The following is a 13,918-nucleotide window of genomic DNA, read 5'->3' on the forward strand; positions in this document are numbered from 1 at the left end:
TAAATTATTAGATCATCAAGAAGTGAAAACAGAATTTTTATTTTTGCAATTAAGAGATTACAAATGTTACTGTTTATAAATATTTATAGACTTATTTCTCCTCAATAGGAACTTGACATTTTCATTCTTCGGTAAAACTACAGGGTGGCCATCCGTAAGAAATATTTGCATGTTCATCACAATCAACACCATTATGTGATCTGTGAGCTCACTCATTGATTGAATTTCCACCGTCGTGGAATCATCCGACTTCGAAACCTTGAACATGCGACTTCCCAACAAAAAGTACGAGTGTCTTCTGCCAATATGAGACAAGTTCATCGGCCATTCTGTAAAAAAGTCAAACTGTCTGTGAAGAGTAAAGTGATTTTTCATATTTATCGGAATCGATCGGTAATCACATAATAAAACAGGACAAGAAATTTGTGGTTGTACGGGGCAGATTTTTTCGTGATCTCTTAGGTTTCCTCCTGAAAATTTCTTGTCACATGCCCATCTGCACGGAATCAATAGATCGTCGTTAATTGTGGAGGATTCGGTGGCGAAGTCAAAAATTTTGTCGTCGCAAAGGGTACACCATGCCTTGCAATCCCAACACACCACATGTAACTTGTTTATGCACCTTAAAACGTTTGTACCTAAAAGTAATTCCAATTATTATCAAAAATACATTTGCATCATGATCGTCATCATTCTCTTACCTGTAAAATGTAAACAATTTGAGCATACCAATTCAATTCTTCGTTGGGTAGTTGAAGACACTACAGCTGTTCCACAAGGGCTCAGTTTAAAATTTGGGTGGTTCTCTTTAAACTGATCTGTCAATACTACTTCCGAATATAACTCTGTTTGAACACATTTGTCACTAACTTGTACCTTTGCCTTTTCCTGTGAATTCTCACTTTCATTCGTCACATTGTTTGTTTGAGTTTCTATGTGTCGTTTTTCTTTTATTCCCTTTTTTGGTGTAGGTGGTACCTTTATAATCTTTTTTTGCGGATTAAATTCTAATTCATATATGCGATTTATTTTAACAAAGTTCAATCTCAACCGCAAATCGAATTGTCTGGGAACGTCTGCAAATTGTTTAATGTAATTGAAGGGTACTGATATTTTATGCTCTTCGGGATTGTTCAATCCATTACAGTGTTGTACTTTGCTGAAATACTTAGTCTCCTGGCCATCAATTCTATCAATAATCAGCTGTTGGGTAATCAAACATGCTTCATCGGACGATCCCAAACTGACACATCTGGCTGAAAGCTTCTTATCTTCAAATTGCAAATACCAAAAACAAAGCACTACGTCCGAATAATACAAATACGTCTGACTCTTCTCCTCCGACACGTCACAGGTAACCTTGTACGAATTCACGAAATGACTCTTATGGTATTGTTTATAGTGGTGCATCATCTCCAGAGTGGTACATGAGAAACTTGGGCAAATGGGACACGCATGAGAGACACTGGTACATTTCTCCTCGTGCTTTTTTGAATTTTCAAACAAGATTAACTTATTACATCCATCGTACCAGTTGATGCACCTGAACAGACCTTCTTTATATCGGTTTTCCACACTCGATTTTGCACCACGAATATCACTACATCTCCCACATACATCTCCCTTAATCGTCGTTTTTATTGGTAGGACAGAAAGGTATTTACCACAGTTGGAGCACACCAACTTTCGAAGATCTTTCTCTGGTATTATGAACATTCTCATAATTACGACTACGTCCGAACAATATGTGATTTAGAATGATTCGAATTGTTACGTTTTTCGAGTTTTGTTATCAAGTACTCAGTGTTTGTTTTTTGCGTTATCAACGTTTTATCTTGTTTCCTAAATAGGTAATTCACCGAATAAAAATTTACGTGGGTACAAAGCAAATTAAAATATGTAAGATTAAATTAAAGTAACTTATTGGAATTAGTGTCGAGAAAACGTGTGTCGCCATGCCGAAATTCCGGCGAGTTGTATCTGATAACTCGTTAATTCAATGAAATCCTGTCCTTCATCTACCAAACTTACTAATTAAGTTAGCTACCGAAACTGTCTATGAACGACGGCAAATTTAATATTTATCAGATGTGTGTGATTTAGTACCACCTTCAAGTTCGCAGTATGTGACTCACAGGCCTGTTTTTACACGGAGTGTTATCTTTACTATAATGTTGTACAAAGTATAAATCACACGCACCAATATTTTATCAATAATTACTTTTGAAATGCATTTACAAAATAATAACAATTTCTATTTTAATAAACATTTAATTAATATCCATGAACATGGAACATAATTCCACTGATTACGACTCTGTGTTGACTTTCTTGCTAATTGGTTCTCCGGAATGGCACTGTAACTTACCTACTACGTAATTCTAACATGTCTCATACGGACGAAACTAAGTTCTCACACTTGTACATTCGCAATTAGATCTAATATTCCGAGAGGTACTTCGAAACTACCTTCAACGAAACATGCTTTATTCATATGTTATTATGGCAAGATTGTTCAGTAATATTGTTTCTAGAGTTTAATAAATTTTTATAACAAATTATCGTTTTAGGCGCAATTAAATTAAGTTGGAGTGTACAATATTAACCTGATAAAAGCCTAGTTTTCACTTAAGCACGCTATCGGTGTCTTGATTTACCGATTAAAATTTAAAATTAATGATCCGCCGGCGCATCACTTCCCAGACTAGACAATGGAGCGGCACAGACTGGATAAATACGCCAAAACTAATGAATATTTCACGGCAGCATCTCATAAACGAGATAACACCTTTAGGGAAACAAATGGAGTATGTGATGGAATGCAAATATTGATGTTGTAAAGGTTAAACAAATCTCATTTGACAATCTTGATTATACAGCTCCGCACTTCATCACTCTAGTGTATAAATTAACTGAGGTTAATAATGACGTGCCGCCTATTTATTAGTGAATACTATATTCGGTTATTGAAATAGCTCCGTCAACATAATTTACTGTTAAAAGAGATTTTCACCCTCTTAAATTGTATTTTTCTGAGGTCCCAAAACAAGATGCAACCCTTGTCCGGATTGGCGGATTGATGAAACCCTCTCAGTTCGTTTATTTCGTGTAAGCCTACCAAGACGTTTCCCGATGAAGGTGAGGCGCAAATTCAGATTCCCTTGTCAAAGGGGGAACTATCGGAACATGTTTTCGGTGTCAGACGTGAAAATATTCCTGTCGTTCGACACGAAGAACACATACAAATGGCCCGGCAATTTCCAATCCAATCAGCCAGGATGCATTTGCGTGGATCAAAAACAAAAATGTGTCGCGCATTATAAATATGTTTCTGAGATAGCTGCTACGACACTTCGGATTTTAAAAATAAATAAAATTCAATAACATAACATCAAAGGGTTCGTTTTGTTCAATTTCCCGGTTAATAAATAACGCAGTGGCAAAATGTCAAAGAATAATATGATAAACGTTAGGTGAACACGATTCATGTCGTGCAGTATTCTGGATGAAACCATTAGTGATTTATACGTTAAGGCTCTATGGAATTCTAATAGAATATATATTGTTTGTACTGAGAATATAATAACATAACTTTAATTAAACATGTACTCCTGTAGTAGTGTTTATCGATTTATATTACTGATAAGGATATATTAAGGTAAATCAGTAAATAACCTGTACAATTTTTTATTACTAACACAAATAAATTAATTAATCAATACTGATAAAATATCAATAAATAAGTAAAATACAATGATCAATATCATTAGATGGAAGGTTACTGTTATTCTTATCTGATGACATTTCATGGGAGAGAACACCAATTAATGAAAGTTATAATCCCAAGTAAACTAGACCTACTGTGAGGAGGTTATGGTTTGGGGATGTTTTTCTGGGTTTGGCATGGGCCTGCTGGTTCATATAGACAGTATAATTTATCATTTTGTATATAGTGACATTCTGGAGAATCATATACTTCGATCGAAGATAACATAAGTAAGGTGAATCTTTCAGCACGATAACAATCCGAAACACACGTCTTAGTTGGTTAAAGAATGGTTGGCTTTTCAAGGAGTACGTGTAATGTACTGGCCGGCACCAAACACAACTAGTTGAAAACCTTTGGGATGAAATTAATCGGAAAATTCATGCAAAAAACTACCAAATTTGAATAGACACTACGAAGAAGTTCAAAATCAGTAGAAAGCAATATCGAACGGCTATATTAAAAAGCTACTGAAGTGTTTAGAAATTATTAATAATAATGGATTAGATACTAAATAAAGGAAGGCTGAATGTAAGGGTTTTTTATAGGTTATTTTATAGTTATTTTTTTTTTTTTTTGAAATATTAATTATATTGCCGTATTGGGTTTCTAAATGGTTAGAGTAATCGATTAATCACAGGAGTACTTTTTTGTAAAGTGTTTAATTTCCTACAAAAATATATATAGTCAAAAAAATTTTTTTATTAAACTTAATCATCGGATATCTTCTAAATGGAAAGAGTTATCAAATAATTGTAAGACCATTTTGTAGAGCATTCAGTTTCCTACAAAAAATGTAAATAAAAATTTTCTGTACTATCAACTAATGGCGAGGTATGAATTTTACCATATGGGATTGAAGAAAAAATGGAAAACTGAGATGAGGAGGAGCTTCCTATTAAAATTAAGAGCACATCTTTGGAGAGCATTTTTTAGAAATGTCTAGAAACCAATTTTTCAGTGTCGGAAAAATAGTCAATTTTTTTTTACCCACCCTAATGAATATTTAAACGTACACTTTTATTAAGACAAATGAAAATTTCCAAAGTTGCTCTACATATGAGCGATAGTGTGAATTAAGTTTGTTAAAGAATTTTAAATATTTAAATTGGGTTTGAAGTGAAACGAAGAAAGATTGCGAAAATCAATTAATTGTGGGTAAGAGTAAAGTAATTTATACTAAACGCTGCGCAACGTTGCATACTAATGCAATAAGTAAATGCATTTTGAGTACTTTAAAAATTATTTAATTAAGTGTCCTATTTTCAACCTGTTGATAAAATAAATTCTCTGAAGTAGTAACTTTATACTAGTTAATTAATAAATTGCAAGTGTAAAGTATTAAAATAAAACAAGAGTAAACACAATAGTTTTATTTGAACAATTGTATATTTCACAGATCTGTGGACTCAGCAGGAAACCCGTATTCGCTGCTTATTTTTATAATTACTTTCACATAAATAATGAATTTCGCTAGGAGATTTGTTCGGCATTATGTTTGTTCTATAGTTCAGACAAATGAATGGTCTATTTCGTTGAAGTTTATTGTTGAGAATTTCTCTAATACATTCGTGCTTCGTACTCATTTAAACTTCTGACGGCGGAAACTGAATGTTTTTTTAATTGTCTTTTTAAAACTTCACGAGTCCTCTTGTTAACGAAGCCGAAGATGTCATAAATAACTAACAAAGTCGGACTTGCATATGTTGAAAGTTTCCTACTTAAAAGAAACTGTTTGAACTGATGACGTTAAATATATGTCCAGCATGTACGATCCAATCTCGGACATCAAACGCGACCAACCCGGCTGTGACAAAGGGATAAGACTTAGCAAATGGATACGTTCCCTGAATTATGCCATTAATTTGACAGTCTAATTTCACTTACAAGTCAATGGGTATTGTGGCATAATGACCGTCGCTGCCCGGACCCAAATGCACGATACATAACATCGAGGCCGCGTTGGGGGTAATGCGGGGGTGTGCAGTAGGTGTGTGACAAACGGCGTATTCCCTTGACAGACATGCGTACGCCATCTGCATCCGTGTAATCTGCATCGTGCAATAAATCTTCTCTGCTGGTCACGTTTCGGCGACACCGCACCGTGGAAGCGGGCGTTATTGTATTTGCATACGTTACACTTTTTCGCCAAGTGCGCACCGACGTCGTCCGCAACTGGTTTGGAACGTTCGTGTACGAAGATCGAAATCACATCGATTTCGGCCCGTTAATAAATCTTTGAAAATTAAGTGAGGCCGGTGGTGGAATTAATAGAGAAAAGTTTCGCGGAGGAACCGTGGTAACAGGGGCTTACCAAATGATTTATGCACCACCGTCTGCCGTTAAGGACCGCTCTTTAAGCGTATGTACACGCCGTCGCGCCTTTAAATAATTACTAATAGTTATAACACCTACAAATTGCCAAGTAACCAACTTAGTTGCCACCGCGGACGTTTAGTTTCAATTTAATAACGGCAAATTTGTTCGGAACAGTCGGAATGTTAGTTTACATTAAAATCGGAGTCTTGTTATGTGTGCCGGAAAATTGAAACAACTACAAATTGAATGCAATTCTTAATGACACCTATATGGAAAATGAAAGCAATAATTTGAATTTTAAAATTTTTAATCCGATAATTCAAACCCAGATTTTTAACGGAATATAACTATTATAATTAATAGAAAAAATGTTTTTTTAACAAGTACATTGTAACAGAAGAATTTATATTATTATAATTTATATAAAAATATGGATTTTCATTTTTTTTTATATAGAAATCTTTTTTGACAAGTTAATTCTTCTAAATTCAAAATTTTTACATTTTTGTAATTAATAAAAAAACAAATCAGATATAATATTTATTTCACACACAACTCTTTATTAACTAATTAATTTTTGTCGTAGCAAGATTAATTTTAATTAATAAAAAATATATATTTGGATATTTAATTTTTTGACATATGAAAAACATTTTAATTTGTGTACGTTTTTATTATTATAAATAGTAGAAGATACAAAACAATTTAGATGTTTCGATTTAACACAAATATGTCCATTATTACATTGATATAAAAAGTAACTATAGAAAATATATTTACAATTTAAAAAAAAAATAAGGTTTGTCTCGATTTCATTTTTATGACAATGAGAAAATTTACTTAATAGAATTTTAGATTTTTAATTTTTTTAACATAGGGAAAACTTTTAACAAATTAAAAATTAAATTTTTAATTGAATAAGAAAATTTACATTATTTCATTTAATAGAAAAAAATCACTATAGACGTTTTTTTATATATTGATATAATAAAATCATTTTTATTTGGAATTTTTTTGCTACAATTAATAGAAAACAAAAATTATTTGTTATAAGTTTTGATGTAACAGGGGTATTTACATTATTACATTAATATAAAGAAAAACAATATAGAAGATTGTAGATTTACTAAACACGAAAAAAAAATTTTAGTCAATTTTATGTCTCGATTTCATTTTTGTGACAATAAGAAAATGTACATTATCACACTTAATATAAATTTAAATGTTAATTTAATTTTTTTGACAACTTCGAACAAACAAAAAATTTAATTAATTAATTTTAATTAATAATATCAATTTAACCGTTTTATTTTTTGACATATGAAAAATGTTTTAATTTGTGAACATTTTTATTCTTATAATTAATGGAAAATAAAAAATTTAGATGTTTTAATGTAACATATATTTCCATTATTACAAAAAAATAATAATTATTTTTTATGTCTCGATTTCTTTTTTATGACGTTGAGAAAATCTATTTTTTTTCCACATATGAGAATACTTAATTTGTGACCTAACATAAAATATGTATTATTTTACAATTCTATAAACGAAATTTTTGAATTAGAATTTAATTTTTGTCGTAATAAAAATATTTAAATTATGTCAATAATATACAAAACTGTCGTTTAATTAATAAAAACTTTTTACAAATTATTTTTTTGTCAAAATTTAATGTTAATAACTTAGGTACTTGTATAATATTTATAAAATTATCAAAAGTAAAATTTATCTTTATGCATCGATTTCTTTTTTATGACGTTGAGAAAATCTATTTTTTTCACATATGGGAATACTTAATTTGTGACCTAAAAAAAATATGTATTATTTTACAATTTTATAATCGAAATTTTTGAATTAGAATTTTTTTTTTTGTCGTAATAAAAATATTTAAATTATTTCAATAATATACAAAACTGTCGTTTAATTAAAAACTTTTTACAAATTTTTTTTGTCAAAATTTAATGTTAATAACTTAGGTACTTGTATAATATATATAAAAATATTAGATTTATCTTGACAATTTAGATATATAAGTTACCCCATTTATTTCGTTGATATGATATGACAAGATGTACGAGAATATTGATTACGTTTAGTTATAGATATTTTAGATAATAACGATAAACATTACATTTTTAATCTTAAATTCCATTGCCATTGATATCACTGTCTTTCTCGTTTTTATTTAGATTTTTGTTTTTCAATTTTCTTATATATTTTTTTCATGGTATAATGATTCCGTTTTTGATAGTAAAATATTAAAAAGGAATTATTATTTATTAATATTTTAATAAACAAACAAAAGTTTCTTTTATGACCTACCTATCACCATTTATTAATGTTATTTTTTAAACAAATTGTTCTAAAATCAGTCTAAAAGTAGAAAATAATATATTGACATTTTTTTTAAATACCTAGTTGGAAATAAACGCCAGTTTTATAAGTAATTTGAAAGAATTCAGCTGTAAAACTATTATAATTTTATATTTGATTTTCAATTTAGGAGTTATTGAATTCGGATTAAATTCCAATTTATGTAAATCATGAAAAGTTCTTTAGCAACAATGTTTAAAATTAATACCTTCTCGAAGACGAAATGGTTAAGTTTATAAAATTTTCAGTGGGATACATCCCAAGTATTAAGTGCCTCATCTACTTATAGGCTAATCCGAAGATTAAAGGTTATTAAATCATATAATCTTATCATCCCGAGATCTGAGAAACTTATAATTGCTTCACCTCAAATTAATTTATTCTGATAAATTGTTAGATGAACGGTATCGCATCGTTACGACGCTCTTGGATGGGGATAATTACGATTTTTAATAAACAATGTGGCATAATTTAGAGAAAATTTCAGAAAAAAAAATAAGGTCAATGCCGTATGACATTATTCATTTTAATGAGATATTCTCGGAGCAGAGAAGAATCCAGTGCGACGACGATGGAGATAAAGGCCGCGGGAAATTGCACTGGGGCCGCAGGAAAATCAAGACATTTCGGGAGAATTATATTATAAGATTTGAAAATATAATTATTTTTATTCAAATTCTTGCTCCGGTCGTATCTCGGTTAAATAATATTTGTTATTCACTACCTCTTAACGTATTTTCGAGTGCGCCTTAATTGTGTTGCCGATAAACAAATTTATGTTATTTCCTTCATTTCACAGTGTGTTTTTTTTTTGCAGGAGAACGACCGTTCCCATGCAGTTGGGACGGTTGCGGAAAGAGATTCGCCAGGTCGGACGAATTGGCGAGGCACACGCGGACGCACACCGGCGAAAAGAATTTCGCATGCCCCGTTTGCAACAAAAAATTCATGCGGAGCGACCACCTTAGGTAAATATTTTCTTTTTTTATGTTAAAATATGGATCGAATGTGGTTATGTGTGTGTGACTTTTCCATAAAAGTTAAAGTTGTTTGCGTTGGCATTCGCAGCGAACCGGAGATAATATTTATACGTTACAGATTGGCATAATGTCGGGGACATTAATGTCCCGTTAGCTGATGGTGCGGATCCACTTATTCAAATGGCCAACTTAAAATTCAGAAAGTAACAAACACTGAATGAGAAAAACAAAGAGAGTGTTGAGAACACGCGACAGCAGAAGATGTATTCACCAAAGTTATTTTGTAGGGGTGACACTTTTTAGTTTATTGAATCTCTTATCATAATGGGGCGCGTTAGCGGTAAATGAGAACTCATTATAATAAAATTGAAAAACTGCTTCGCTTCCGTAACATTCACATTCAGAATGTAAATCAATTATCTGCCCGACTGTTTATCAACGATAGAGATTTCAGATCGGTTGGTTTTTCCTTTGTGCCATTGTTTGCAAGACTTTAAAATGCTCGTTGCGCATTCACCACAATTGTAATTGTATTTGTAATTGTTCTGAACATCGAATGATTAGATACTATAATTGAAATAAAATTGAAACAAATACATGTCAACTTCGCATTATAAGTTTAAGAATTTAAAATTTTTAAGAGTATTAAAAATTAAAAAAATTAAATTTCAAAATTCAAAGTTATTTTAAGTTATTCTAAACATTAAATGAAGCAAGAAAATAAAATCAAAACAAATGCATGTAAAAATAATTTAAAGGTTTAATATACAAAAACATTTTAAATTTATAATTATAAATTAATAGTTTATAATTTAAAATGTAGAATTCAAAGCATTTCGCAAAAATTTTACTATTTTAGTTCTACTAAACAAGAAAAGAATATTAATAATTTATTTAATTATTTCAAAAAGGAAAGATTCTTTTTAGCTCTTTTTAATTTCAATTAAAATAAAAAAAATAAAAAATTTAATATATAATTTAAAAATCCAAATCAATTTACAAATCACCATCAAAACTGATTTAAAATTTTAAATTCAAAGTTTTACATTTTTAATTCCAAAGTTTAAAGGTTAAAATTGAAAATTCAATTCATAATCTAAAATTCAGATTTCAAAATGAAAAGTTTAAAATTCAATCAAAACTCAAAATAAATTCTCTAAAAGCAATGATGTAAAATGTACAAATAATAATTTAAATGTTTTCAACTTTTATATTTTAAACTACAAAAACTATAAAATAAAAAATTCAAAGTTTTTACGTTAATAATTTATATTTAATTATTTTAAAAATGCAAAGAATCCTTTTTGCTCTTTTTAATTTCAAATCTTACACAAAATAATTATATTGAATATGCAGAATTTAAAAATCCAAATTCAATTTAAATTCAAAACTTTGAATCAAAATTTTAAATTCAAATTTAGAACGCAAATTAGAAAGTAAAAATTGTTTTCAAAATTAAATTTAATTATTTCAACTAAAAATAGTGTAGAATTGAAAATTCAAAGATCAGTGTTTAAAAATTTTAATATTCAAAATAGGATATTCTCTACTCACAATCAAAAATATAGATTTCAAAAATAAAAATTATAAAATTCAATCCTCAAATCAGCAATGACATAAAATCTACAAATAATAATTTAAATGTTTCCCTTTACAAAAGTTTTAACTGCTATTTTAGTTCTGAACTTGAAATCAAAAAAGTCAAGAAATATCAAAATTTAAAATTCAAACTGAAAATTTCAAAATTTTTATTTTAAAGTAAAAAAATTATGAAATATTTAATTAAATTAAAGATATAAGGATTTTTGTTAGCTCTTTTTAATTTCGAATCTTTATTCAAAATAAAACATTTAAGATATAGAATTTAAGAATCCAAATTTAATTTGAAAATTTGATAGATAGAATTCAAAACAAAATTTTAAAATTTTCAGTTTAAATTAGAAAGTAAATATTGTTTTTAAAAATAAATTTAATAATTTCAAAATTTCTAATTCTAAATACAAAGTTTAAAGATTAAAATTCAGTGTATAAAAATTTTAGTATCCAAAATAGGACATTTTTATTCTCACTCAAAAAAAAATGGATTTCAAAATTAAAAAAATTCCAATAAATTAATTAAAAGCAATAACATAAAATATTTAAATAATAATTTAAACATTTCCCCTTTCCAGGTTTAGCTAACACATTTACACCAAACACAAATTACTTATGCATTCAATCGTAATGCATTATTTGACGGCCTCTTTACCGAAATTTAAATGCACTTACTAGTGGCCCAACCAAGTGAAATATTCGATAAATATCCCATTTCAATTGGGAATTCCTGACCAAACCAAATTTATACGCTACCGTTCGCACTTAATTCTTAAATTGTCGGCCCTTTCAATTCGAAACTAAACTGTACGAACGGATCATTGCAGTTAATAATGCATGCGAACGGTGTGCTTGCACTTTATTCGATTTCCAAGTGGTCAAGGACAATTTTTTTTCCACCACCACCAATATTCATTCATCTAATTATTGTCATTTTTCGATTGACGAACAGAATATGATTACAAGGTTCGCGACCAGTTGTACAGCCGGAGACGGACTGGGGGAGCGTTGGAAATTACAGTAATAAAGTCGGACTTGCAGCGAAGCGACTTCTCGGGCATGTAACTTCCCCCGAAACGTATTTACGAGTTCAATAACTTTCTCGTTTCCCTTACACACCTATCCGCGCACCCTGTGGCCGGAGACTCCCGGGTTATCAATCCCCGAAAACGGATTTCAGGAACAGAAGAAATAATTTACGGTCGGATCATAATTTGTTATACGTATGCGAAATTTATGTTCGCGTCTCGCGCTTCGAACGCAGATTTTCAAAACCTTGTGAAGGGAACATTTAAATTAACATTTGAATGAGTTGGACGGTTTTTTTTTATGTGCATTAGGATTGAAACGGGAACAACATATCCGGTTTAAAACAGGAATAAATTTTATAGCCACTTTATGAGCAATAAAAATTGTGTAGCTACTGTGCGATTTAATAATTCTTTAATTCTTCGGGCAAACCGCCCGTCTTGTAACTTTGGAATATATTAACTGAAGTTGGGTGCCATTAGCAACTGTTTCGTTTCCAAGGAACACGTTATTAAACTACTTCTAAAATATTAAATTTTCTTTCACTAGTTTTACTTGCTGGTGCAGTTTTATTACCCACAAACGAAAATGGGTATATGTTATGGGAAATAAACCATAAAATATTGTTTTGAATGTACTGAAACGGATTAACCACATTCCGTTTTATCTGTTTCACCTCCATATTTTTATTACTGTTTATAAAAGCGTATCTATATTTATGATACTGCAAAATAAAATAATAACCGTGAATACTATAATGGGTTGAAATATATAGTTTTGATTATACAGAATGATTCACCTAACTGGCTCGTTAGAAGTTTATAGAGAACTAAAATAGGTATTTTATGTTACCTATTTTGCTAACCACGGCAGTTTGGTTCAACTGGAAACTGACAATAGTGTTAACAAACATTTGTTTTTAAGATTTCATACAGGTAGTTTATTAACTAAAATGTCTCTATTATCAATAGTTTTAATATTGAAAAGTGGGAATATAGGTTAACAAAAGAGACTTTTACCAGACCTTAATAGTATTCTAAAATATTCACTTGTCGATAATTCGTTTCAAATTAAATAACCATAAAATTTTCACACCATTCAACTCGGAATTTTATGCTCTATTAATGGATTGCAGCATAGTCTACAGCTAAAATATTTACTGAAATATTACCAAAAATGTAAAAAACGTTAATTCGTCTCATGTATTGCCACAAGTGTGGTTTAAATCGTTTAAAATTTACTTTAAATTAAACTTTTTTAACTTCTCATTATTTGTATTTGTAATATTGTGCATGTTTTGCGTAAAAATATTCGGAAAAATCAATTTATACATATTTTATTTGAGTGAAAATGTGGAATGTGAAAATTTTTGGTTTCATTTAAAATAAGAAAGTTAGTAGCACATAGCATATAACCAACAATAAAATTTTCAGCATTGATATTATTAATATAATGTAGTTCTATTTGAAAAAACAAAATTAATGTCTCTTTCAGTTGAACCGGACAGTACAAAGTGTTTTATTGAAAGAGATAATCGTGTTATAGTAATAACCAAAATTTGAGAAACACCCTGTATAATATATTTACTGTTTGCATAATACAAGGAAACTTTAGTGCTGAATGATGTTCAATCATTACCGTGTTAATTAAGATTCCGTGTAGAATTATATAGAGCTATAGATAACCCATTTTCGTTTTCATTGGATATAGTAAAACAAACACTAACAAAGATAGTAGTGAAACTTTATGTCGGAATTTCAAATTAGGTATATTTACTTAATAATAATACATTGTTAATTATGAGTTGCACATTCGTTACAACTTTGTTGCAATTTGTTTTCATAAATACATTAGA

The 13,918-nt window shown here is 29.7% G+C and overlaps 3 protein-coding genes across 3 annotated transcripts in view; 2 read left to right on the forward strand and 1 right to left on the reverse strand.

Moving 5' to 3' along the window:
• LOC109596328 (cadherin-99C) overlaps positions 1 to 13,918 on the forward strand; it is a 380,168-nt gene that overhangs the window by 274,445 nt on the left and 91,805 nt on the right. The window lies entirely within an intron of this gene.
• The window catches only part of LOC109596325 (Krueppel-like factor 9), a 150,983-nt gene that overhangs the window by 134,685 nt on the left and 2,380 nt on the right, over positions 1 to 13,918 (forward strand). The window contains exon 2 of the mRNA XM_020011847.2: positions 9,279 to 9,429. Coding sequence (XP_019867406.1) covers positions 9,279 to 9,429 — 151 coding nt within the window. The remainder of the gene's footprint in view (positions 1 to 9,278; positions 9,430 to 13,918) is intronic.
• On the reverse strand, positions 20 to 1,892 carry LOC126265044 (uncharacterized). Its single transcript, XM_049965368.1, has 2 exons — positions 702 to 1,892; positions 20 to 638 (listed from the first exon to the last, which is right to left on the reverse strand). The coding sequence occupies exons 1-2, from the start codon at positions 1,720 to 1,722 to the stop codon at positions 67 to 69; spliced, it is 1,593 nt and encodes a 530-aa protein (XP_049821325.1). The 5' UTR covers positions 1,723 to 1,892; the 3' UTR covers positions 20 to 66.

This window comes from Aethina tumida, chromosome 3 (assembly GCF_024364675.1).
Source record: "Aethina tumida isolate Nest 87 chromosome 3, icAetTumi1.1, whole genome shotgun sequence".
NCBI lineage: Eukaryota > Metazoa > Arthropoda > Insecta > Coleoptera > Nitidulidae > Aethina > Aethina tumida.